General features: G+C 46.1%; 1 protein-coding gene across 1 annotated transcript in view; it reads left to right on the top strand.

Annotated features, from left to right (window-relative positions):
- Positions 1–3,534: 3,534 nt before the first annotated feature.
- LOC122564533 (LIM domain-containing protein 1-like) overlaps positions 3,535–26,726 on the top strand; it is a 53,758-nt gene continuing 30,566 nt past the window's right edge. Inside the window, exon 1 of the mRNA XM_043719583.2 lies at positions 3,535–5,378. Coding sequence (XP_043575518.2) covers positions 3,998–5,378 — 1,381 coding nt within the window. The 5' untranslated portion in view covers positions 3,535–3,997. The remainder of the gene's footprint in view (positions 5,379–26,726) is intronic.

The raw sequence follows: 26,726 nt of genomic DNA, 5'->3' as shown, positions 1-26,726 counted from the left end.
TCCTTTTAGTCCTAAGAATTATCAAATCTTTCTTGAAAGTCTTCAATGTTTTGGCCTCGACGGTTTCCTGTGGCAGAGACTCACGACTGCCTGTGATGATATTTCTCTTCATTTTTGTCCTAACTTGTTTGTTCTGGCTTCATGGCAGAGGGATAAATTGTGAGTAGATAGACCTCTGGAGGGGCATCCCGAGGTTTGAATGAAGTATGTGGGAGGGAAGCGGTAAATTGTGCCAGATACCCTTTGTTTCAGGTTTCAGATCATTAACTTTTCTTCTGGTTACTTCTTCAGTTCCAACGCGTAATGTTAAACTTTCCAAAACTGAAGAAGCGAAAGCCAATGTTTTCACGTTTTTGACACAGCTAACCTAACCTTCTCCAACCAGGCCCAGTTACTCTCTATACCGACAGTCTGTTTCAAAACCAGCTGGAATGGGCAGAGTTGGGAAGCAGTCACTCAAATTTTTGAAAAAATGGGGATTTAGAAGCAGAGTTTGTTTCAGAGCAAGGCATCACACATAGAATCCCTTTAAGCATTATTCATAGCAATACATTGGCAATCCTGTCCAAATTCACAAGGATGACCATTTGAGGCTACCTGAATGCCAGCTAATTAAGGGGGAATGTAAAATAGACATTGCATCAAAATTTTGCCACAGTGTAAGTTGTGGCTTAGTGAGGAGGGTGACTCTTATGTGGCAGAAGATTGTGGACTAGAGGTGAACCCCATGGACTTAAGCATGAATGAAGCACTGACTGTCCAGTGCAGCATGGATGGAGGGCTGCACTGTCTGAAGCACCTATTTGCAGATATGTTGTACCGAGACTCCTTTTGCCCTTTTCAGGTGGATGTAAGAGATTGCATGGGACTATTCTGAAGAAGAGCTTTGGATGGTGACATTATTGTATGATCACAAGTTGCCCTTGAACTGAGTGGCTTCAAAGGGCAGTTAAAAGTGAACCACACTGCTGTGGGTCTGGTGTAACTGGTGGGCCAGACCAGGTAAGGACAGCAGATTTCCTACATAAAGGACATTAATAAACCAGATGGGATTTTGAGAAACGTCAATTAGAATTTCATGATTGCGATCATTGAGGCTGCCTTTAAATTCCATAATTCCACCAGCTCCCTGGAATATTAGCCTCAGTCTCTGGATTACAATTCCAGGAGTATTTCACATTATGTCACCAACTCCCTACAGACTTGTGGCTACTGTTTATCTCTCAGTGAACAAACTACAACAATACCCTCCATTTGGACACCACCTTTAATGGACTAAAATAGGAGTGTTACAAAACAAAATGTGACACTCAGCCACATGAAAGGTGGCCCTTATCCTATCACTGTGGAAGCTTCCTGTATATATGTTAGCTGTTTCCTCTAATTGCAACAGTGACTACACTGCAAAAGGTCTTCAGTGGTGACTGAGCTTTGAGATATCCAATGCTCATGAAAGGTGGTTTCTCATTGTAAGTCTCTGAGCATGGGTGTTGTTTGTGGGAGCTTGCTGTGCACAAATAGACTTTTTTTGGCTCTTTCTTCCTGGGATGTAGGCATCAGTGGTTACACCAACATTTATTGCCTGTCCCTAATTGCCCTTGGGGTGTAGGGCCATCTGAAGTGCTGTGAGGAAGGAAGTTTCAGAACTTAACAGTGGTGGAAGAGGAATATAATTCCAAGTCAAGTTGGTGTGTGGCCCAGAGGGGCACTGCAGGTGGTGGTGTATCTATCCCTTTATCCTTCTAGGTGGTTGAGGTTGTGGGTTTGGAAAGTGCTGTCAGAAAAGGCTTGATGAGAATCTGCAGTGGGTGGTATACGTTGTCTATAGGTGGTAGACAGGGTGTGGATGGTGAAGGTGGTAGATGATGCTAATCAAGTGGTTAACGACATGTCTTTTGTCCATTACAGCAGTGACTCCCACATAAAAGTACTTCACTGGTGTTAAACCCCTTTGGGACAATCTGTGGGTTGGAGTGAGAGTTAAAGAGCTGTACAGCTGTACAGCCAAAACAGAGCCTTCAGTCCAACACATCCAGATTTCCTAAATTAATCTAGTTCCTTTGCTCGTATTTGAACCATATCCCTCTAAACCCTTCCTATCCAGGTGCTTTTTAAATGTTGTAATTGTACCAGCCTCCATCACTTCCTCTGGCAGCTCATTCCATACACGTACCACAATCTGTGTGAAGAAGTTGCCCTTAGGTTCCTTTTAAATCGTTGCCCTTTCACCCTAAATCTATGCCCTCTAGTTTTGGGCTCCCCTACCTCAGGGAAAAGACCTTGGCTATTCACCAAATCCATGCCCCTCATGATTTTAAAACTTCTATAAGGTCACTTCTCACCCTCCGGCAGTCCTGGGAAAACAGCCCCAGCCTGTTCAGCCTCTCCCTTTGGCTCCAACCCTGGCAACATCCTTGTAAATCTTTTCTGAACCCTTTCAAGTTTCACAACATCTTTCTGATAGGAGGGAGACCAGAACTGAACACAGTATTCAAAAAGTGGCCTAATTAATGCTCTGTATAACTGCAACATGATCTTACAACTCCGAGATTCAATGCACTGACCAATTAAGGCAAGCATACCAAAAGCCTTCTTCACTACCCTGTCTACCAGTGACTCCACTTTCAAGAAACTATGAACTGCATTCCAAGGTCTCTTTGTTCAGCAACACTCCCCAGGACCTTACCATTAAATCCTTCCCTGATTTGCTTTTCCAAAATGCAGCATCTCACATTTGTCTAAATTATCTGCCACTCCTTGGCCCACTGTCCCATCTGATCAAGATCCCTTTGTACTCTGAGATAACCTTCTTTGCTGTCCACTACACCCCCAATTTTGGCGTCGTCTGCCAACTTAGTAGCAACATCTCCTATATCCACATGCAAATCATTTATATAAATGACAAGGCGCTATATGAATGCAAATCTTTTTTGTAGTCATTTTAAGAATGCACACTGCATGTTACACCTCACTTGGGATGTGTATGCAGTTACCAAAATGTAAATTTGGGGATGGGGTGCAGAGGGAAGGAGGTTGAATAGTTGAATGTCAGGGGTACTCTCCCCCACAATCCCTCCCTTTTTAAAATTTTGTTTAATTCATTTACCAATTCCCCGGGAAGTCAGATACTGGGTGGCCGTGGGGGCCACGCTCGTCTCTATTTTTATGCATAGCATCTGGCTAGTCACTTGACAGTTATGTGTTTTCAAGAATTGAAACCCGGTTTACATATTGACATACTGAGCTGAAGCCAGAAGGAAATTGGAAATAAGAGAAATGAGAAGTGCTAATGAAATCAGCACGCGGGTTTGTTAGCGTCACCCCCGGGTATGGGTGGGTGGGTTGAGGGTGCTTGTGCCAGACCAAGTTCAAAGAGGCAGGAGGCCGTGGGAACGTGTGGTGGCCCCTTTAAGAGTCCAGCCCCAGGCCGCGCATTGATCGCCACTGATTCCCAATGAGACCTCTCGCCGCCTCTGTAACCATCCACTGCATTCTTCCCTCCCCTTCCCCCTCCTCCCTCCCCCCCCCCCCCCCCTCGACAACCTCCCAGGGTGTAGTCCCTCAGCTTTCTCCCGTGAATGCCCACCCTCCAGGGCGAGAGGGGGTGGCTTATCCCACTCAAGAGAGGGAGGGAAAACTTTTCTGCAAACTTTCTGGAAAGTTTTTTAAAAAGTTGGGAAACTTGTGCAAAAGGGCGCATGGTTGTGGGGGAGGACTGAGTGTGTGAGTGGAGAGATAGACAGTCTCTCTCTCTCTCATTCTGGGCAGCAGGGGGATAAAGAGGCTGCAGTTACGGAGTTCCCAGGCCACAATTAGCACAGCAAGACTCCAAGTTGGAGTACACCCTTCTGACTGAGTGTTAAAGCCAGAGTAAAATCCTCCACCTCTCCCACACACTGCTGCTTCTTTCATTTGGAGTTTGAGTTTTTGTTTCCTTCCAGCCTGGTTTGCCACAAGTCAAGATTTTGTTTTTTTTTGGGGGGGGGGAGCAGTCAACATGGATAAATATGAGGATTTGGGGCTGGAGGCCAGTAAATTCATCGAGGATTTGAACATGTATGAAGCTTCCAAGGACGGGCTGTTCCGAGTGAACAGGGAAACTTGCAAACCCGAGTTTGAGGAGACCCGGCGTGTGTTTGCCTTCAAGATGAACAAGATCCATCAGCAGAGACAGCAGGAGATGGCGAGGATGGGGCTGGCCGCTCCTCCCGGCAGGATGAACGGTGTCTTCCCCAGCCTGCAGCCCCCCGGTGAGTCCGAGCGAGCCGCCCGCCTACAGAAGCGCTTCAGCGGTGATGGAGCGGCTAAGCCCCCGGTCTCCGGAGCTGCGGGCCCGGCTCCTCCCGAACCTCACCGGCTCACTCGCTACCCTCAGGACCCCAGCCTCAGGACCGTCTCTGAGGGGGAGGACCCGGGCACCAGGCACACGGCGTCCACTCGGCCCGACTACCCCCAGTCTAGCCCCCGGTCCAGTTGGAACCAGGAGACCAGGTCGGGGGTCTCCAGTCCCAGATCCAGTGTGATCACCAGTGATCCAGTCCCTTATAGCCCCACCAAGGGCGTCCCAGATCAGACCCACTTGGGTAACCTCAAATCTGCCCCCAGCCCCAGATCCAGTCTGATCTCCAGTGATCCAATCCCTTATAGCCCCACTAAGGGGATCCCAGATCAGACCCACATGGGTAGCCTCAAATCCAGTCCCAGATCCAGTGTGATCTCCAGTGATCCAATCCCCTATAGCCCCACCAAGGGGATCCCAGATCAGACCTACCTGGGTAATCTCAAATCTTCCCCCAGCCCCAGATCCAGTGTGATCTCCAGTGATCCAGTCCCTTATAGCCCCACCAAGGGGATCCCAGATCAGACCCACAAAGGTAGCCTCAAATCCAGTCCCAGATCCAGTGCGATCTCCAGTGATCCAGTCCCTTACAGCCCCTCCAAGGGGATCCCAGATCAGACCCACCTGGGTAGCCTCAAACTTGTCCCCAGTCCCAGGTCCAGCTTGTTCCAGCCCAGCCCCGCTGCCCCGGACCGATCCCAGGAGCAGGAGGAGCCCCCGCAATGTCTGCTGGAGTCCCGCGCGGCCACTCAGCCCGAAGGGGATGCTGACTCGAGGGGAACTGACGGTGGCCGAGGGGGCAGACACCAGGCCAGCCCAGGCCAGAGCCAGCTCTCCCTGTTCCCGCAGGATCCGGACTGTCAGCCAGCGCCTGGACTGCCCGAGTCCCGCCAGGAATCTAACCCCAGGGTTCGCCTGCCCTGTCAGACCCTCCATGTGCAGCCGTCCACTGGACCATCCAGGGCTGAACTCAAAGTGGAAGCTCTCACCCAGCGTCTAGAGCAGGAGATGGATGCGAACCCTAAGGCGGAGTATTTTGGTAAGTTCCTTTATCCAGTTTCTGTGGGAGGTGTATTTCTGTTAACTACAGGGAATTGATCCATCTACTCATTCCAGATCATGTCCTTGGAGGGAGTGGGTGGGAATGAATTCCTCAGCTCGTGTCCACTGTGAAGGTTCGCCTCTGAGCCACCAAAAACTCGTCACATTTGGACATGTGCGTGGATAGGAAAGGTTCAGAAGGATGTGGGTCAAATGCAGTGAAGTGGGACAAGTTCAGTTTGGGAAACCCTGTCAGCACGGACAAGTTGGGTTGAAAGATCTGTTCCGTGCTCTACGACTCTCAGTGGCACCCTTTGACCCTCTCCATCTCAGAGCATAGGAACAGGAGATGGCCATTCAGGCCTTGAGCCTGCTCCACCATTTAATGAGATCGAAGCTGATTCATGGCCTAACTCCGTATATACCTGCTTGGGTCAGTGTCCCTTGTTACCCTTGCTTAATAAAATTTTGTTGACTCAGATTTAAATCTAACAATTGAATTAGCATCGACTGGTGTTTGAGGAAGAGAGTTCCAAACCTCCACTACTCCTTGTGTGTCTAGTTGCTTTCAAACATCTCTCCTGAACGGTCTGGCCGTAATTCTTAGACTGTGCCCTCAGTTCGAGAATCTTCAGTTGGTGGAAATAATTTTTCATTATCTACTTATGGCTGCACCAGAGCCCGAGTTCGATTCCACCCTCGGGCAACTGTCTGTGCGGTGTTTGCACATTCTCCCAGTGTCTGTGTGGGTTTCCTCTGGGTGCTCCGGTTTCCTCCCACAACCCAAAGATGTGCAGGTTAGGGTGGATTGACCATGCTAAATTGCTGAGTGTGTTCAGAGATGTGTAGGCTGGGTGCATTAGTCAGGGGTAAATGTCGAATAATAGGGGAGGGAAATAGGGTTTGGGTAGGATACTCTTCGGAGGGTCAGTGTGGATTGTTGGGCCAGAGGGCCTATTGCCACATTGAAGGGATTCAATGTTTCTCTCCTCTACCCTGTCTTTCCCTGTTAATATTCTGAAGACCTTGATTAGTTTGCCCCTTAACCTGATCCACTTTGTTTTCCTCCTCTCTCAGCATTTATTGCCCATCCCTAATTGCTCTGGAACAGGTGGCAATAGGCTAATTTTGTGAATCACTGCAATCCTCAGGGTGTACCAGTAAGTCACCATCATCCCAGAGGGCTATGCTCTCATTAGAGAGGTGACCGGTGGTGTTTTACTCTGAGAGTCACTGTGCCCCCCCAGGGATGGGGGGCGGGGGGGGGGGGGGTGGAATCGGGAGGGAAGGATCTTTGTGGTAACCTAGGCGGGTGTGGGGATTGAACCTGGGCTGTCGATGTCACCTGCATCGCCTGCTAACCAGCCATCCAGCCAACTGAGCTTAGCCACCACTATGAGGTGCAGGGTCACCTGCACTGCAGGTAGGAAGGGAGTTGTAGGATTTTGAGCTGGCAACAATCAGGATGGTGCGTACTTTGAGAGGAATCTCCATTCCCACGCGTCCGCTGACTTTTCTAAAGTCAAACCTCAAACGACACCAGGTTTTTCCACCCCAGCCTGACTCTGGCATCTCCACATCTTGTCTAGTTGGTCGAGTTTATTGGTTTGAAAAGTGTTTGGGGGGGCTCCTTGGAAACTGACTGCAGTTCATCTTGTAAGCGGTGCACATACAAATACCGGCTTCTGTGCCTCTGTGGTGGAGGGAGTGGACTCGGAAGGTGGCCGGTAACTTGAGTGTTTCCAAAGTCGAAACGTCATCATGAGAAGCAAAAAAAAAAACCCCGAAGAACTGCAGATGCTGGAAGTCCGAAACAAAAGCAGAAATTGCTAGGAAAGCTCAGCAGGTCTCTTTGGAGAGAGAAGGCAGAATTAACGTTTCACGTCCAGTGACCCATCTTCAGAATTGACAATTGGACCTGCAGAGTTTTTTCCAGCAATTTCTGCTTTAGTTTCCTCACCAGATTAGTGGAGTCTGGTGTTGTATCCCAGTAAGTTGCGATCGCAGTTTGCTCATCTCATCACTTGCATGTTAGAGAGATGTGATCATTCCACACGAATAGTTGCAAGGATTACATATGAGACTAGCCAGATAACTGATCCCAGAAATGTATTAATGGTGCATGTGAAACATACATAGAGGGACTTGAGCACAAACATTCCAGTGCATTACTGGTGGAGGGCCACACTGTAGGAGTTCTGGATAAGACCTCACGAGCAATAGATGCTTGTCAAGCCCAAAATAAAGGCAACACACTGTGGATTCTGGCAATAGAGTCAGAGATGTACAGCATGGAAACACAGCCTTCAGTCCAACTTGCCCATGCCAACCAGATATCCCAATCTAATTTAGTTCCATTTGCCAGCACTTGGCCCATATCCCTCTCAACCTTCCTGTTCATATACCCCACCAGATGTCTTTTAAATGTTGTACCAGCCTCCAACACAAGTATTTTGCATCAGTATTTACTGTGGAAAAGGATATGGAAGATATAGACTGTAGGGAAATAGATGGTGACATCTTGCAAAATGTCCAAATTACAGAGGAGGAAGAGCTGGATGTCTTAAAATGCGTAAAGGTGGATAAATCCCCAGGACCTGATCAGGTGTACCCTAGAACTCTGTGGGAAGCTAGAGAAGTGATTGCTGGGTCTCTTGCTGAGATATTTGTATCATCGATAGTCACAGGTGAGGTGCCGGAAGACTGGAGGTTGGCTAATGTGCTGCCATTGTTTAAGAAAGGTGGTAAGGACAAGCCAGGGAACTATAGTCCAGTGAGCCTGATGTCGGTGGTGGGCAAGTTTTACAGATTACATTACAGTGTGGAAACAGGCCCTTCGGCTCAACAAGTCCACACCGACCCGCCGAAGCGAACCCACCCAAACCCCTACATTTACCCCTTACCTCACACTACGGGCAATTTAGTATGGCCAATTCACTTGACCCTGCTCATCTTTGGACTGTGGGAGGAAACCGGAGCACCCGGAGGAAACCCACGCAGACACGGGGAGAACGTGCAAACTCCACACAGTCAGTCGCCTGAGGCGGGAATTGAACCCGGGTCTCTGGCGCTGTGAGGCAACAGTGCTAACCACAAGTTGTTGGAGGGAATCCTGAGGGACAGGATGTGCATGTATTTGGAAAGACAAGGACTGATTAGGGATTGTCAACATGGCTTTGTGTGTGGGAAATCATGTCTCACAAACTTGATTGTTTTTTTTGAAGAAGTAACAAAGAGGATTGATGAGGGCAGAGCGGTAGATGTGATCTATATGGATTTCAGTAAGGCGTTCGACAAGGTTCCTCATGGGAGACTGATTAGCAAGGTTAGATTTCACAGAATACAGGGAGAACTAGCCATTTGAATACAGAACTGGCTCAAAGGTAGAAGACAGAGGGTGATGGTGGAGGTTTGTTTTTCAGACTGGAGGCCTGTGACCAGTGGAGTGCCACAAGGATCGGTGCTGGTCCTCTACTTTTTGTCATTTACATAAATGATTTAGATGTGAGCATAAGAGGTACAGTTAGTAAGTTTGCAGATGACACCAAAATTGGAGGTGTAGTGGACAGCGAAGAGGGTTACCTCCGATTACAACAGGATCTGGACCAGATGGGCCAATGGGCTGAGAAGTGGCAGATGGAGTTTAATTCAGATAAATGCGAGGTGCTGCATTTTGGGAAAGCAAATCTTAGCAGGACTTATACACTTAATGGTAAGGTCCTAGGAGTGTTACTGAACAAGGCAGGTTCATAACTCCTTGAAAGTGGAGTCGCAGGTTGATAGGATAGTGAAGAAGGCCTTTGGTATGCTTTCCTTTATTGGTCAGAGTATTGAGTAGAGGAGTTGGGAGGTCACGTTGCGGCTGTACAGGACATTGGTTAGGCCACTGTTGGAATATTGCGTGCAATTCTGGTCTCCTTCCTATGGGAAAGATGTTGTGAAACTTGAAAGAGTTCAGAAAAGATTTACAAGGATGTTGCCAGGTTTGGAGGTTTTGAGCTATAGGGAGAGGCTGAACAGGCTGGGGCTGTTTTCCCTGGAGCGTCAGAGGCTGAGGGGTGACCTTATAGAGGTTTACAAAATTGAGGGGCGTGGATAGGATAAATAGACAAAGTCTTTTCCCTGAGGTGGGGGAGTCCAGAACTAGAGGGCATAGGTTTAGGGTGAGAGGGGAAAGATATAAAAGAGACCTAAGGGCCAACCTTTTCACGCAGAGGGTGGTACGTATATGGAATGAGCTGCCAGGGGAAGTGGTGGAGGCTGGTACAATTGCAACATTTAAGAGGCATTTGGATGGGTATATGAATAGGAAGGGTTTAGAGGGATATGGGCCGTGTGCTGGCAGGTGGGACTAGATTGGGTTGGAATATCTAGTCGTCATGGACGGGTTGGACCGAAAGGTCAGTTTCCATGTTGTACATCTCTATGACTTCCTCTGGCAGCTCATTCCACACACGCACCATCCTCTGTGTGAAAAAGTTGCCGCTAAGGTCCCTTTTATATCTTTCCCCTTAAAATCTGAAATAAAAACAGAAAATGCTTGGAGAAATTCAGCAGGTCTGGCAGCAACTGCAGAGAGAGAAAAACAATGTTTCAAAGTCCAGTGACTCCTCTTCAGAACTGAAAGGTGTTAGGAAATGGTGTATTTTATGCTTTTGACAGAGGGAGTGAAGGGAACATCGTGCAAAAGACAAAGGGGTTGCTGGTTAGTGAGAGAGAAATTAGAGATACAAAGTGGATACAAATGCACTGGAATGGTTTCTCTCAGCTGAAAGCAAAGTGAACAAGGTGAACCTTTTTGGCGGGGGGTGGTAGAAGAGGGAAAGAAGAATGTAAGTAAATGGTCAACAAATGTTATTTGGTCAGAAGTTGTGGAATTCAGTGCTAGAAGCTGTAAGGTACTTAAGTGCAAATGAGATGACGTTCCTCAAGTGTGTGTTGTGCTTTGGAATGCTGCAGCAGGCACAGGATAGAAATGTTTCCCTGAGAGCACGTGGTTGACGGAAACAGCAAGCGACTGGCAGGTCCGGGTCAGTCCTGCAGACAGTGGAGGGTTCTACCAAACAGTCACCCAGTCTGTGTTTGGTCTCACCAGCGTAAAGGAGACTGTGTTGTGAGCAGCGGATACAGTCGATCAGATTGAAAGACGTACACGTAAACCTTCTCCAGGCAATCTCACTCTGTTCAGAGGAAGGGTCACTCGACCTGAAATATTAACTCTGATTTCTCTGGAAGGTTTTGTTTTGGCGGGGGGTGGGGTGGGGGGGCAGCGGCTTTGGACGTTGAGGAGGTAAATGAGTAATTGTTACACCTTCTGCAATACACAGGGCACTTCCTGTGAATGAATAATTTTATCAAATGTCCCAGGTTGATTTTGTGGTAAGATGGGCTAATGCCCGAAACGTCGATTCTCCTGTTCCCTAGATGCTGCCTGACCTGCTGCGCTTTTCCAGCAACACATTTCCATCTCTTAGTGGGAAGATGCACAGGTTAGGGTGGGGGACACTCTGACAGAGCCTTGGCTGGCCCAGAGGATCTGGAGTCAGTGTGTCGGTGAGCCCTGGCTGAAGAATTTATTTTCACTGCGGCTCAATCCACCTCCTCCACCGGATGTAAAAAATCGCCATGACCACTACTTCGAAGAAGAGTGGGGGAGCTCGGTCTCTGGTCTGCTGGTCAATATTTATCTCTCAAAGAACGTCACAAATAAAAACACTTCATTACCACTTCATCCCTGTCTGTGGGAGCTTGAAAGCAGTTTCATGACAAGTAATATAAGTCGTTCATTCAAAACTGAATAATAGAGGCCATTTAGGCAACTATGGCTGTGCTAGTTTTTTTGGGTAGATGTAACAGAATAGTTCAACTTCTTCTGGCTCTCTTTAAACCCTGCTCTCACCCCTCCATCCCCCAATCTCTCCCCAAATCCTGTTCCTCATCCTCGTGACAATCCTTTTAAGAGTAATGCAATTACAAAGATACAACCACAGTACAGCTCCCATCCGCGGGGAATTGTTCTGCCTTTGCATTGCAGCCTGAATCCGGAGTCCAAGCCGTCGAGTGAGATTAAAAAGAACTGCGGATGCTGGAAGTCAGAAACTAAAACCGAAATTAGTGGAAGAGCTCAGCAGGTCCGGCAGCATCTGTGATGAGAAATCCGAGTTAGCGTTTTGGGGTCAAGTGACCCTTCCTCAGAACGGAGTGAGATTCCCTGGAGAAGCTGGTTTAACCTCACTTTGTTTTGTGATTAGTTCAGGTTGAAAATGAAACTTGTCCAGGTTAGGATTGAGGTCAAAGCTGAGAGTGCAGTTACAGTGGGCCCAGTGTATTCACACAGTGACACCGCAATGCCTGCTATGAGCAAAATGTAATTGTTTTCTGTTTTGTTAATGAGAAAGAGGTTGGTCCTGCGTTTATTACCCATCCCTAATTGAGTGTCTTGTGCGGTCATTTCAAAAATCAGTTAAGAGTTAACCACATTGCTGAGGGTCTGGAGTCAAATGTAGGCCAGACCGGGTAACGATGGCCGATTTCCTTCCCTGAGCGTGATTAGATTTGATTAGATTCCTAGTATGGAAACAGGCCCTTTGGCCCAACAAGTCCGCACCAAATCTCTGAAGAGTAACCCACTGAGACCTATTCCCTTGCCTTATATATATCCCTGACTAATGCACCTCACACTATGGGCAATTTAGCATGGCCAATTCACCTAACCTGCACGTCTTTGGACTGTGGGAGGAAACCGGAGCACCTGGAGGAAACCCACGCAGACAAGGGGAGAATGTGCAAACTCTACACAGACAGTTGTCTGAGGCGGGAATCGAACCCAGGTCTCTGGCACTGTGAGGCAGCAGTGCTAACCACTGAGCCACCGTGCCATCTCTGCTATTGTGATAAACATTCATTTGAATCACATGAGTGATTCAAATGCATGTTTATGACAATATTAGTGGTTACATGGCCACTATGAAACAAGCTTTTAATTCTAGATTGATACTGATTTCAAATTTCACCAATTGCTTTGGGATTGCAACTTGTGTCCCCAGAACAAAACGATAAAGACAAAAGATTGCAAATGCTGGAAATCTGAAACAAACACAGGGACTCCTGGAGGAACTCAGCAGGTCTGGCAGTAGCTGTAGAGAGAGAAACCAAGGTAACATTTGCAATCCAATCTGACTCCTCATCTCCATTATGTCTGTTTCTCTCTACAGATGTAGCTGCAGAAAGGGTGTGGGAGAGTCTAGGGACAGAGGGCATCCTCTCAGAATAAAGTGTTGCAAATTTAAAATACGGCTGAGGAGGAATTTCATCTCTCAGGTTGTGAATCAGGAAATTTTTATCAGCTAGAGAAGAATTGAAGGTTGTGGGGACAAGATAGGAAGTTGGAGTTGAGGATTATTGATCAGCCGTGATAGAATTGAATGGCAGAGTGGACTCGAATTGAATGACTGATATCAACTCCTGCATCTTTCGGTCTTATGCTGCTAGATCTACTGGCTATCCACATGATTTTCTGTGTCTATTCCCCAGAACTTTAGCCAAGACGCCACTCTGTCTCCCCAAGTATCATTGCTCACTGTTTGTTGCTCCCACACTCGGCTTAGCCTGTCCTTTATGTAAGGTTAGGCTGGTGATTTTGTGTTCAGTTACTGTGCTGGAATTAAAGCTGTACCTGTTTAAATGTACTCTTGTTCCTCCCCTTTACAGTAACTAGCTTCATGGGAAGAATCCATTTACTAAGTTGAGCTTGCTAAGTTTGGCAGAATTCCTGAGGTTAAAATCCACTGCCTGGCAGGTGAAATTTGGGGATCCTTTGTATAACTATCAAATGGACAGATAGCGTGTACTGTTCTGATGTTTGTTGAAGCCTTGAAGGAAAAAAAAACCCCAAAAACATAGGAAATTGGGGCAGGAGTAGATCTTTTGAGCTCGCTGCACCATTCAATACATTTTATTTATTTTAATGTATTTCCATTCCCTTGTAATGTTAGATTCTATGGGTACAATCAGTCATTAGGTTGTAATCACCTTCCCTTAGTGTCGTAGCTAAAGCTGCTAGTCAGACGCAGTCGATTAGAATTCTCTTTGTTCCTGTTCTGTTGTTGGGAAGTTTCTGTCTTGCAATAAAAGCCCCACCTCTTTCAGCGGAAAGTGATCCTCGCAAAACATTTGTCTTTTGTTGTCTCTGACCATCGTCTTTACGCTTTGAAACTATAGAACAATAGATTCTCGTGAGTCTCAAGAGTTCAGGTGTCTCTCAGTGTGACCATAATGTGCTTGGCTTTTACCTTGTTTCTGGGAAGTTCCCCAATGGTTATAAAAAAGCAATGCACATACCATGCAGCTTTATAAAACCCTTAGAATTATCTCATTTGGATTTGTATATCTTGAGCTGCAGGGATTAAGAAACCTTTGTGTTTTAGTATTCATCCACCAACAAGACAACAATTCTAAAAGCAAAATGGAAGGAAAGTGCTGCTAATACTTTGCTAATTTCAGATCTCCATGATGTGGAGGTCCCAGTGTTGGACTGGGGTGGGCAAAGTCAAAAGTCACATGTCAGGTTAGAGTCCAACGATCTTATTGAAAAGCATGAGCTTTCGGAGCACTGATCCTTCTTCAGGTGAAGTCATGTGACTTTAGACTTTATTTCAGATTTCCAGCATCCACAGTGTTTTGCTTTTAGTTCTCTGAGGATGGTGGTGGGGGGTTGCTTTTTGGACTGGAGGCCTGTGACCAATGGTGTGCCACAAGGATCAGGGTTGGGTCCACTGTTTGTTACTTATACAAGCCATTTGGATCAGAATTTAGGCATGGTTAGTAATCTGAAGATGACACCAAAATATGTGGTGCCGTGGACAGTGAAGAAGATTATCTCCGAGTACAGCAGAACCTTGATTAGATGGGCCAATGGGCTGAACACTAGTAGATGGAGTTTAATTTAGATTAGATTTGGTAAGGCAAATCAGGGCAGGACTTATACAGTTAATGGTAGAGTCCTGGGGAGTGTTAATCGACTAGGAGAAAGTATGGACAGCAGATGCTGAAGATCAGAGTCAAAAAGTGTTGCGCTGGAAAAGCACAGTTGGTTAGGCAGCATCTGAGGAGCATGAGAACTGACGTTTCGTGCATAGGCGTTTCGTCAGGAATTCCTGATAAAGGGTTCATGCCCAAAACGCCGACTCTCCTCCTCAGATGCTGCCTTACCTGCTGTGCATTTCCAGTGCTACACTGTTTGACTCCTGAGGAGTGTTGCTGAACAAAGAGACCTAGGAGTGCAAGTACATATTCCTTGAAGGTGGAGTCACAGTTAGACAGGATAGTGAATGTGTTTAGCATTCTTGCCCTTATTGGTCAGTGCATTGAATATAGAAGTTGGAATGTCATGTTGCGGCTGTACAGGACTTTGGTGGGGCCATCTTTTGGAATACAGCGTGCAATTCTGATCTCCCTTTGAAAGGAAGGATGTTGTTAAACTTGAGAGGGTGAAGAAAAGATTGACAAGGATGATGCTGGGGTTGGAGGGTTTGAGCTAGAGAGAGAGGCTGGATAGGCTGTGGCATTTACCCCTGGAGTGTCAGAGGCTGAGGGATGATCTTATAGAGTTTTATAAAATTATAAGGGGTATGAATAGGGTGCATAGGAAAGGTCTTTTCCCTGGATTGGGGGAGTCCAGAACTAGAGGGCATAAGAGAGAGGAAAGATTTTTTAAAAAGGACCTGAGGGGTAACACTTTCACACAGAGAGGATGGTACATGTGGAATTTATCTACCAGAAGAGTGGTGGAGGCTGGTACAGTTACAGCATTTAAAAGGCATGTGGATGGGTATGTGAATAGGAAGGGTTTAGAGGGATATGTGCCAAATGCTGGCAAATGGGACTGGGTTAACTTAGGATATCTGGTTTGCATGGATGAATCAGACTGAAGGGTCTGTTTCTGTGCTGTATGACTATATTCTGAGGTTGTGACTGGCTTGGTCAGTATTGGTTACTCGTTCCCAAGTGCCCTTGACAAGGTGGTAATGAGTCAATTTTCTTGAGCCATTGCCGTTTTGGTACAATTGAGAGGCTTACTTGGCCAATTGAGAGTGCAGGGACATTACTGTTGGTCTAGAATCATGTAGGCTAGACCAGGTGAATGTCCTTCTCCTAAGAGACGTTAGTGAATCAGATACATTTTTACAAGAATCGATTATACATTCATGGCAGTATGATGAGACCTAATTCCATATTTATCAATTTGGAAGTTGAAATAGTACCTATAGCCATGATGGGATTTGAACCTGTATCTCCATAGACTGGGTCTTTGGATGACTAGTCCAGTGACCATACCATCTCCGCAGCTGGGGCTGTGATAATTGGCGCCAAACATTTTCCTTTGTGCTCGGTATGATTCGATCTCTGAAGGGCAGGAATTGAGAGTCAGCTGATTTGGGAGTGTGGTTCGCCAATAGAGGTGTGTAAGAAAGGCAGAGTGTTCACTGTCCTTTATTTGGAGCCACTTGGTTTGGTGGATACAGTAGGAATTGGCATTACTTTCCCTGAGGTCTGTATTCTGGTGATTAACGGAAAGTGTAAATGATACAGTTTGTGTTGAACAGCTCCCTCCCGTTTCCAGGAGTATGTAACAGTGCAACCTTGCACGTCACTGAGCACAGGTTTATAATATCCATTGTGTACCATGAGATGTGCCATTGTTAACCAGGGCAGTTAACAACTGGTCATACCGGTGTCTAGGTAGATATTGGAGAACAAAGGTGCTCTGATTGTTGTAGTTTTAGTTTCTGATTGTCAGAGCAGTCTGTGATGTTAACCCTGTAGGATTAGCTCGTGCAGTGCTATCTTGCTGTTTCTAAAATAGATTCCTGTTTCTCCCTGAAGTGTGTCTTCTGTTATATGACGCCAGAGCTTTCCAGTCCCCAACCTGAGTGACCATTGTCCATGTGTGATCTCCAGCAGTGATTGGTTTAACTGGTTGCTTGTAGAGGGATTCCTGAAGAAGGGCTTATGCCCGAAACGTCGATTCTCCTGTTCCCTGGATGCTGCCTGACCTGCTGCGCTTTTCCAGCAACACATTTTCAGCAGCTGCTTGTAGAGGGATCCAAACCAACCCTAATCCTGTCTTTACTCTGTGCTCATGCATATGTTCCTTTCGCCCAAGATTACACCAAACCAGTCCCCAGAGGTGACCTCGTGCATGAATTGCAGAAAACCTGACAGGAAATATAGAGGTCAAATGGCATTCCGACATTTATTGCTAAAGGAATACGGACAGGGCTTGGGTTGTAAACAGTGTCTGTTCAGTCAGTTTGTACAAAAGTTAAAACGAAATGCAAAATTGTTCATAAGTACAGGAGATGTTTGTGTGTTGGGTCTTTTAACAATACAGGAGAAAGTGAGGTCTGCAGATGCTGGAGATCAGAGCTGAAAATGTGTTGCTGGAAAAGCGCAGCAGGTCAGGCAGCATCCAGGGAACAGGAGAATCGATGTTTCGGGCATAAGCCCTTCTTCAAAGGGCTTATGCCCGAAACGTCGATTCTCCTGTTCCCTGGATGCTGCCTGACCTGCTGCGCTTTTCCAGCAACACATTTTCAGCTCTTTTAACAATACACCCCTGTATGGGATTGCGTTTGTAAATTGAGGACTGTAGAGTATGAGAGTAAGGAAGTGTTGCTGCAACTCGACAAGGCATTACTGCGACCACACCTGGAATTTTGTGTTCAAATTTTAGTCCCCCTTACTTGAGGAGGGGTGTGGTTGTATTGGAGGCAGTTCAGAAAAGGTTCACTGATCTTGAAAGGGTGTTTGTGATGTATATGAGTAAGGGTTTGTCTTATGAAGAGAGATTGAGCAGTTGGGCCTATACTCTCTAGAATTTAGAACAGGTGAGAGGAGATCTAATTGAGATATATAAGATGCTAAATGGATTGACAACGTAGACATGGAAAGGATGCTTCCTGATGTGGGCAAATCCAGAATGAGAGGTTGTAGTCTTAAATAAGGGGTGTTAGATTTAAAACAGAGAACAGGAGGAATTACTACTTTGAAAGGTACATGAATCTGTGGAATTGAGTAAATTTAAGGAGGGGTGAGACATTTTTCATGTTAAAGGTGTTAGGGAAGTGGACTTGAAGCTAAGATAAGATTAACCATGATTGTATTAAATGGTGGATCAGGCTTGAGGGGCTGAATGGCCTATTCCTGCTGGTTCTTGTGTTTTTAACTTGCACTGTCAGTGCTACATCATGTGATATACTCACAACACTCTCCTTTTGCCTTGAGAATTGGCTTCAAACACCAACCTTCAGCTCCTACATGAGGCTGACACTGCAGTGTAGTAATCAGGGAGTGCTGTTGACTCAATGTGTGGGCGGCACGGTGGCGCAGTGGTTAGCACTGCTGCCTCACAGCGCCAGAGATCTGGGTTCAATTCCCGCCTCAGGCGACTAACTGTGTGGAGTTTGCACGTTCTCCCTGTGTTGGCGTGGGTTTCCTCCGGGTGCTCCGGTTTCCTCCCACAGTCCAAAGATGTGCGGGTCAGGTGAATTGGCCATGCTAAATTGCCTATAGTGTTAGGTAAGGGGTAAATTTAGAGGTATGGGTGGTTTGCGCTTCAGCGGGTCGGTGTGGACTTGTTGGGCCGAAGGGCCTGTTTCCACACTGTAAGTAATCTAATTTAATTTTGGGTGAGATATTTTAACCAAGTCTGCTTGCTCAGCTGGAGGTACAAGATCGCATTCTGCTGTGGAGGGTAGACGAGCCTGTTTTCCCTCGTTCATGTGTCTTGGGCAATATTCATCTGGAGCAGGTTAACTTGTCATTCATTTTCTGTTTGTGCCAATAAATCTGTGCACGTTCATTTGAACAAATTATACTGAAGAAAGCCTCTGCACTACAGTTGTATAGTCCGTTTTTTTTTTAAACGTGGATTGGATCTTGAAAGGATGTTTGTGATGTATATGAATAAGGTGTGTGGATGATGTCACATGTTTACACATTTACAGGGCCCTATTCTCTCTCAACAGAATGTTCTGCACCTCTTGTCAACCGAACAAAAGCATGGGGGTCAGCCATTTGCCATGGCAATGCCTTCACCAATATCTGCCGCCCAGTTCTCATCCAGTATAAACTGCTGTTCCCTTTGAAATTTGGTATTCTTGTGATCATGTCCTGATGACTGCAAGATAAAAATCTTTGGCAACATATGCGTTCCTCTCAGCAATACTCCTGTCCCTTATACAACTGGGATTGGTTTTGCTCATGGTAATCTCCTCTGGTTGAGGAAGCAGTTGGTACTGATTTCGGTCTAAGGATATTGGAGAACCCAGTGCCACCTTTTTATTAAGGTAGCAACAACTTGCATTGTTGTGGTGCCTTTAACAGAGAGAGACGCCCAAACATTTCTCTGCAAGTGCGTTATTGAACAAAGTTAGACGTTAAGCCACATCAGGTGTTAGTACATGTGACCAAAAGCATGTATTTTAAGCAGCGTCTTAACGGGAGGAGAGGAGGATAGAAATGGAGACCATCTTGTTTGCCGCTTCGCTGATGGAGGCACTGATTTCTTTCCAGTCGTTGGGAAACTGTTGACATTCCACATGTGTATACCATAGGTGGTTGCCTTGGTTACAGTTTCTCACGAGGGAAGTTTCATCATTGGAAGGTGGCTAAGTTTGTTTGGGTTTGTATGAGTCACATGATACACAAAGTGATTCAATTTGGAAGGTCGAATTTGAATGCAGAATACAGGGTTAAAGGCAGGATTCTTGGCAGTGTGGAGGAACAGCAGGACCTTGGGGTCCACATCCATAGATCTCTCAACGTTGCCAGCCTAGTTGATAGGGTTAAGAAGATTCCCTACAGTGTGGAAACAGGCCCTGCGGCCCAACAAGTCCAGACCAATCCTCTGAAGAGTAACCCACCCAGACCTATTCCTTGCTGACTAATGCACCTAATACTATGGGCAATCCTAAATGGCCAATTCACCTGACGTGCACATTTTGGAATGTGGGAGGAAACTGGAGCATCTGGAGGAAACCCACGCAGACGCTGGGAGAATGTGCAAACTCCATACAGACAGTCGCCCGAGGCTGGAACTGAACCCGCCTTCCTGGTGCTGTGAGGCAGTTGTGTTGGCTTTCATTGGCAGGGGGATTGAGTTTAAGAGCTACGAGGTTATGCTCCAGCTCTATAAAGCCCTGGTTAGACCACACTTGGAATATTGTGTTCAGTTCTAGTCACGTCATTATAAGAAAGATGTGGAAGCTTTAGAGAGGGTGCAGAGGAGATTTACCAGGATGCTGCCTGGGCTGGAGGGCACATCTTATGAAGAAAAGTTGAAGGAGCTAGGGCTTTTCTCATTGGAGTGAAGAAGGATGAGAGGTGACTTGAGAGAGGTGTGCAAGATGATGAGAGGCATAGATGGTGAATAGTCAGAGACTTTTTCCCAGGGGTGGAAATATCTATCACAAGAGGGCATAATTTGAAGGTGTATGGAGGAACATTTAGGGGAGATGTCAGCAGTAGGTTCTTTAAGCAGAGAGTGGTGGGTGCTTGGAATGCACTGCGGCAGTAATAGTAGAGTCCAATACATCAGGGACATTTAGGCGACTCTTGGATAGGCACACAGTACAATGAAGAGTATGTAGGTTAGTCTGATCTTAGAGTAGGATAAAAGGTCGGACACAGCATGAAGGGCCGACTATACCCCAACTTGTGCTTCCATTAAACAATGGCCGTCAGCCCCACAGCCATTGCATACAACTGGGAGAGTTCATTACCTTCCGAAGCTCTTGTAAATCTCCTGGCATCCGGTTGGGTTGGGGATGTCAGGGTAACATTCCTTCTCTGTTGCGTGGATGTGCAGCTCCTGGGAAACTCCCCATCCGTTGCTCCTCATGCTGATACGTGGCTTGCATCTGTAGGAACTGCCACTGCACGTAGGCTTCAAGATGTGCACAGCGGCAGAGAAAATTACAGCAGCCTTTGGTCAGGGATCCTGCTGAAAAGTTGTGGTCATCCTGCCTACAGCTATTGTGTCAACAGGCAGGAGGCTGGAAGAACACAGTAAGCCAGGCAACATCAGGTCCTAAAGAAGGGTTACACCCGAAACGCGACGACTTCACCTCCTGAGGAGCTTCCAGTATTTGCTTTCACTTCATATTTACAATGGTAAGAATGGGTGTTCGTGTTTAAGATTAGTACACCATCTGTCCTGTCCACCATCTACAAGGCACACTCCCTACTTGCCTGGATGAGTGCAGCTTCAACAGCATTCAAGAAGGTTTGTAGCTCAGGTTGAGGTTTAGGGTGTAGGTTTGCTCGCTGAGCTGTAGATTTGATATCCAGACGTTTCATTACCTGGCTAGGTAACATCATCAGTGGCGACCTCCAAGTGAAGCGAAACTGTTGTCTCCTGATTTCTATTTATATGTTTGTCCTGGATGGGGTTCCTGGGGTTTGTGGTGATGTCATTTCCTGCTCATTTTCTGAGGGGTTAATAGATGGTATCTAGATCTACGTGTTTGTTTATGGCGTTGTGGTTGGAGTGCCAGGCCTCTAGGAATTCTCTGGCATGTCTTTGCTTAGCCTGTCCCAGGATAGATGTGTTGTCCCAGTCGAAATGGTGGTCTTTTTCATCCGTGTGTAGGGCTACGAGGGAGAGAGGGTCGTGTCTTTTTGTGGCTAGCTGGTGTTCGTGTATCCTGGTGGCTAACTTTCTTCCTGTTTGTCCTACGTAGTGTTTGTGGCAGTCCTTGCATGGAATTTTGTAGATGACCTTGGTTTTGTCCATGGTTTGTACTGAGTCTTTTAAGTTTGTTAGTAGGCTGGGACAACACATCTATCCTGGGACAGGCTAAGCAAAGACATGCCAGAGAATTACTAGAGGCCTGGCACTCCAACCACAACGCCATAAACAAACACATAGATCTAGATACCATCTATCAACCCCTCAGAAAGCGAACAGGAAATGACAACACCACAAACCCCAGGAACCCCATCCAGGACAAACACATAAATAGAAATCAGGAGACAACAGCTTCGCTTCAGTTGAAGGTCGCCACTGATGATGTTACCTAGCCAGGTAATGAAACGTCTAGATATCAAACCTACAGCTCAGCGAGCAAACCTACACCCAAGGCATTCAAGAAGTTTAACACCATCCAGGACAAAGCAGCCTGCCTGACTGGCACCACATGCACTCCCTCCAATACTAATACACAATGGCAGCAGTATGTACCATCAACCAAGGCTCCTTTTGAGAGCAAACCTGTGACCTCTGGCAACTGGATGGACAAAACCAGCAAACTAATGGGAACACCACCTTCTGCATATTCCCCTCCAAGCCACTCATCATCCTGACATGGAAATATATCACCATCCCTTCAGTTTTCACTGGGTCAGCACTGTGGGTGTCTTACATTGGCTCATGAAGGCAGCTCATCACCACCTTCTCAAAGCCAATTAGGGATGTGCAACAAATATTACTTCAGCTAGCGATGCCCGTATCATGTGAATCAATAAAAATGCACAGGCTTTAGAGGTGTTTCTGAGGTCAACAAACAACAATTTTCTTCCTTTAAGGATTTGGCTTGCTCCTGAATTTTGTTTACTTTTATTGTCCGAATCACCTCCAGCACCGATTTAAATGTCAAGCCAAAACCTCCGGTTGCTTTAACAATACGGACTCATTACAGAAGAGAGTAAACTCTTGACTTTTAACCTAACTGAAAGAAGAATTGAAAATGCTGGAAGCACACTTGGAGCTGACTGGTCTGACTCATTGGAACAAGAACAGGATTTCTCCTGCTGTGATGACCTCCATCTTTCACCCCCAAAGGAGTGTTTTGATCATTCTCTCTTTAGAATGCCTCCTGCCACAACCAGAGTTCATCCATGGTCCTTCCTTGTTCTCTGGTGCACACTATCTCATCAACATTGTGTGTTGACGGTGGACTGAGCCTGATTGCATTGGGCTCTAACACATAGACCCCCATCATGCCTACGGTGTTGCCAGGTCTCTCATGTTGGGCTATGGGGAGAATGCAGGTAAGTGGAGTTGATATGCCCATCAGCCATGATTAAATGTTGAAGTGGACTTGATGGGCCGAATGGCCTTACTTCCACTCCTCTGTCTTATGGTCATTCAGCAGCTGGTCTTGATGAGCCCTAATCCCCTCCAATTAATCACAAAGTGAGACCAGTCAAACATAGCCAAAGCTTTTGGTTTTGGAGTGGTACAAATTCTGTTCGCCAACCACTGATTCTATCGAGCTAAGTGGCCGCTGCCTGAGGCTGGATCACATCTGTCCGTAACCCCGCTGATCCCACTCGAACGAAACTGTGTCCATCTCTGTGACTTCATTCCTCCCCACCATCCTGGTGAGACTTCACCCCTCCTCACTTTGTCGGTTACAGAAACCCTGTTACGCCCCTCGCTGCCTTACAATGAGCAGCCTTTAACAATCTAGAACACTAGCCTTAGAATTTACTCCTGAAACCATCTTCACATCTTTTTTAAAAGCAGCCTGCCTCTCTGAATGATACATCTCCTGATTTTGTGGCTGTAGTTTTTTTTTTGATCTCCTGTGAAACACTTCAGGAGACATTCCTGTGTCCAAGTGAAAATCATTCTCCATTGAGCCCAATCCTTTGGAGGGGTTAAAGAATCGCAGAAATGTTCTGGCACAACAAGAGGCCAATCAGCCCGTCATCCCTGCGCTGACTCTTCGAATGAGCATCGTTACTCAGTGACAAACTCCGGCTTTTCCCTTTTGATGTAACTTTTCATTTGAAAATACAGCATTAGTTTAAAAATTGTGTTTGTACTCCATGCAGTCAGTAAACTGCTTCATTTAGCAATTGCTTCTATTATTATTTAGCTGAAATAAGACTTTTGTTTCAACGTGAATTCCTCAAGATATCAGATGTTGGAATTAATGTTGAGAAGTGAGTAGTGGTACTGGAAAATGGAGCGAGCCGAGCAATACTGTCTTCTGTGTCAGATTAAATATCGTGGGTTGCAAGCACTAGTTAGTCATGACTTAGCTCAAAGAATTTTGGCCAGGCCACCGTTACAAATTGATCTTTTGGCTTTTCCAGTCTGTCCTTGTCGTGAGCTGTTGAGTGTTGACCTTGAGCTACTGGATCAGTCGTAGTAAGATCAAAGAGCAATCTTTTTTCTGTTGATTTATTTAGATGTTAGTTTGGTAGTCACATGTAGTGTGAGCTCTAGGTTCTGGTTCATTGTTGCACCACACGTCTGAGCATCAACAGCAGTGTCACTACAGGAGCTAAAGCAATTCCTTGGGAACTTTCAGTGGAGGTTTGTCATCAACATAGTGTTTGTTCCCTGCTGTGTCGATTGCCCTTGGGGGTGGGGGAGGGAAGGGGTGTTGTACATGCTGCTCAGATTATATCCCCAGCAACAAACTCCAAGTCTACATGTAAAGATAGCAGAATTAACCCACTGGTCACATGGTTACCCCTTTCCTTTTGCCTATAAAATGATAAAACTAATCTTTTCCTTGATACTCTCTCACACGGTTGCTGAATACCACTGCATGGCACAGTGGCTCAGTGGTTAGCACAGCTCCCTCAGCAACAGGGACCCGGGTTTGAATCCAGCCTCAGGCGACTCTCTGTGTGGACTTTGCACATTCTCTCCGTGTCTGTGTGGGTTTCCTCCAGGGTGCTCTGGTTTCCTCCCACAGTCCAAAGATGTACAGGTTAGGTGGATTGGCCATGGTAAATTGTTCATAGTGTTCAGGGATGTGTAGGTTAGGTGCATTAGTCAGGGGTAAATTTAGGGTAATCGGGTAGGGGAATGGATCTGAGTGGGATAATCTTTGGAGGGTCACTGTGGACTTGTTAGACTGAAAGGCCTGTTTCCACACTGTAGGGATCCTATGATTCTGTGCACTGGAAAACCTAAAGAAAATTTCTGTCTTGGGAGACAACCACATCTAAAAATTGGGGTCATGGGATTTCAAAGGCAGGATCTGTGATCTGGGAAATCCATTCTGGTTGTCCCCTCACTCTTGTTAAATATAATCGGTGTGGGTTGTGTTGGATACTGGTGTTGAATGTACCTCTGTTTCCTGTTAATGAGCTGGTGTGTTCACAGTGACACCTGCTCGTAGCAGTAACATGGGCCAAGACAAGCGAGTAAATTACATTTACATTGTACCCATGGGGATGAACTGAAGAGCATTGCAGCCAACAAGTTAGTATTTTCATTGTCGACATTTGGATGCTGCTGTTATGTTGGTGCAGTCAAGTTGTGAACACAGCCCAGGCCATCACAGAAGCCAACCTCCCATCCATGGACTTTGTTTACACTTCTGGTTGCCGTGGAAAGGCTGCCAACATTATCAAAGACCTCTCCCTCCTTGGTTATAATCTCTTCCAACCTCTTCCATCAGGCAGATGATACAAAAGCATAAACACACACCAACAGATTTAAGTACAGCTTCTTCCCCACTGCTATTAGACTGCTGAATGGACCCCTCAAATTTCAAATCTAATGTTGATTTTGTTTTTTGTGCACCGTCTTTGCACTTCTGGTTCTGTTCAATTACTCTCTGATCTTTGTATACTTTGCCTGTACTACACGCAAAACAAAACCTTTCATTGTACCTCGGTATGTGTAACACCAATAAATCAAATCGGATCAAAAGTCAGCAGCTGTTTGTACACAGGGTGTTAGAAACAGGAGGTTAAGAATACCTTCCAGTCACCTTGTCATTTGGTGGCTGTGTTGTCGGCCATCAATATCCTTCACTATGGACTTCCATCCTTTAACCTTGCCACCTTTGTGTATCTCCTTCTTGCTTTAAGCCTCACCTCAAAGTAACCCAAAGCTTTGACTATGCTTTTGGTTGCCTCTCTGAACATCTCAAATTATGTTTGATCTGATTTCTGACTGTGTCTTAGAATGTCGTTCTTAATCAGAGCAGCTGGAATGTTTTTGTGCAGCCGTTTCTCCTTGTTCTCCTTGTCCAAGGGACTTCAGCCCCGTTGTTGTGAGTTCTGTTTGTTGTACAGCAGGAAGAGACCATCTGCTGGTGATCTGGGTGACTAGAGGGTCAGGTAGGATGTTCACGATAGACATTGATCGGGGCTTTCGGGCTTTGTTTTCCTTTTTTTGGATATGTCCAGCCTATAGGTTATTTCTGAGTTCTCTGATTTTCAGTGCCAACCTCCTGCTTTGCTTAAAGTAAGGTTAAACTTTTTTTATTGTAGCTTTCATTTTACAATTTGTCTCAATAATCTGGCCTCTTGAACTTGTTTGATTTTAATTGAGTGTTGTGTCATCAGATGGCAGGCCCAGGAACTGGAATGCCCCCCTCCCTCTTTTCTTCCCCCCCCTCCCTCCTTTCTTCCCCCCCTCCCTCTTTTCTCCCCCCCCTCCCTCTTCTTCCCCCTCCCTCTTTTCTTTCCCCCCTCCCTCTTTTCTTTCCCCCCTCCCTCTTTTCTTTCCCCCCTCCCTCTTTTCTCCCCCCCCCTCCCCCTCATCTCTCATCTCCCACTGAAGATGCTTCTAAAAACCTACTTCTTTGATAAAGCCTGTCCTTGTGGCTTGGGGTTGAGTTGTATTTGATAAAGCTCCCATGGAACGCATTGGGATGACTTACTAGGCTAAAGGTGCTACATAAATGCAATTGTTGAAACATACAGAGAGATGTTTATAGGGCATCTGAACAGAGAAACTGAAATCGGTGACCTGCATGGTCTACTACAGCCTACTTATAAAAAATATTCTGCATCAAATTAATTAACTTTAGATGGATGTTATGTTAGTAAGCAATGCTTAGGCAAAGTGTCGAATGGTTATAACATGACAGCATTGCCTTAAAAATAATAACGTAGATAAAGTGCAGTAAACTTTAACTTGGCACTCGGGGAGAATGTTTATTTAAAACTAGTGTAAATATTTCTTCACTTCGACCTAATTTGGCTGTTTCATGAATTTCAAACTTGTAGCAAACACGCTTTTGTGATTTTTTTTTTTAGAATCCTAACAGTGTGGAAACAGGCCCTTCGGCCCAACAAATCCACACCGACCCTCTGAAGACTAACTCACCCAGATCCATTCCCCTCCCCTATTACTCTATATTTACCATAACTAACCTGCACAACCGTGAACATCATAGGCAGTTTAGCATAGCCAAATCACCTAACCTGCACATCTTTGGACCGTGGGAGAAAACCGGAGTAGCCAAAGGAAACCCATGCAGACACTGGGAGAATGTGCAAACTCCACACAGACGGTAGCCCGAAGCTGGAATCAAACCTGGGCCCCTGAGGCAGCAGTGCTAACCATTGAGCCACCGTGCCGCCC

This window comes from Chiloscyllium plagiosum, unplaced genomic scaffold (assembly GCF_037043375.1).
Source record: "Chiloscyllium plagiosum isolate Xiang-an unplaced genomic scaffold, Cpla_swu_hap1 HiC_scaffold_34, whole genome shotgun sequence".
NCBI classification, from domain to species: domain Eukaryota; kingdom Metazoa; phylum Chordata; class Chondrichthyes; order Orectolobiformes; family Hemiscylliidae; genus Chiloscyllium; species Chiloscyllium plagiosum.
Note: the sequence above shows the minus strand (reverse complement) of the source record. Positions and strands in the feature narration are given on the sequence as shown.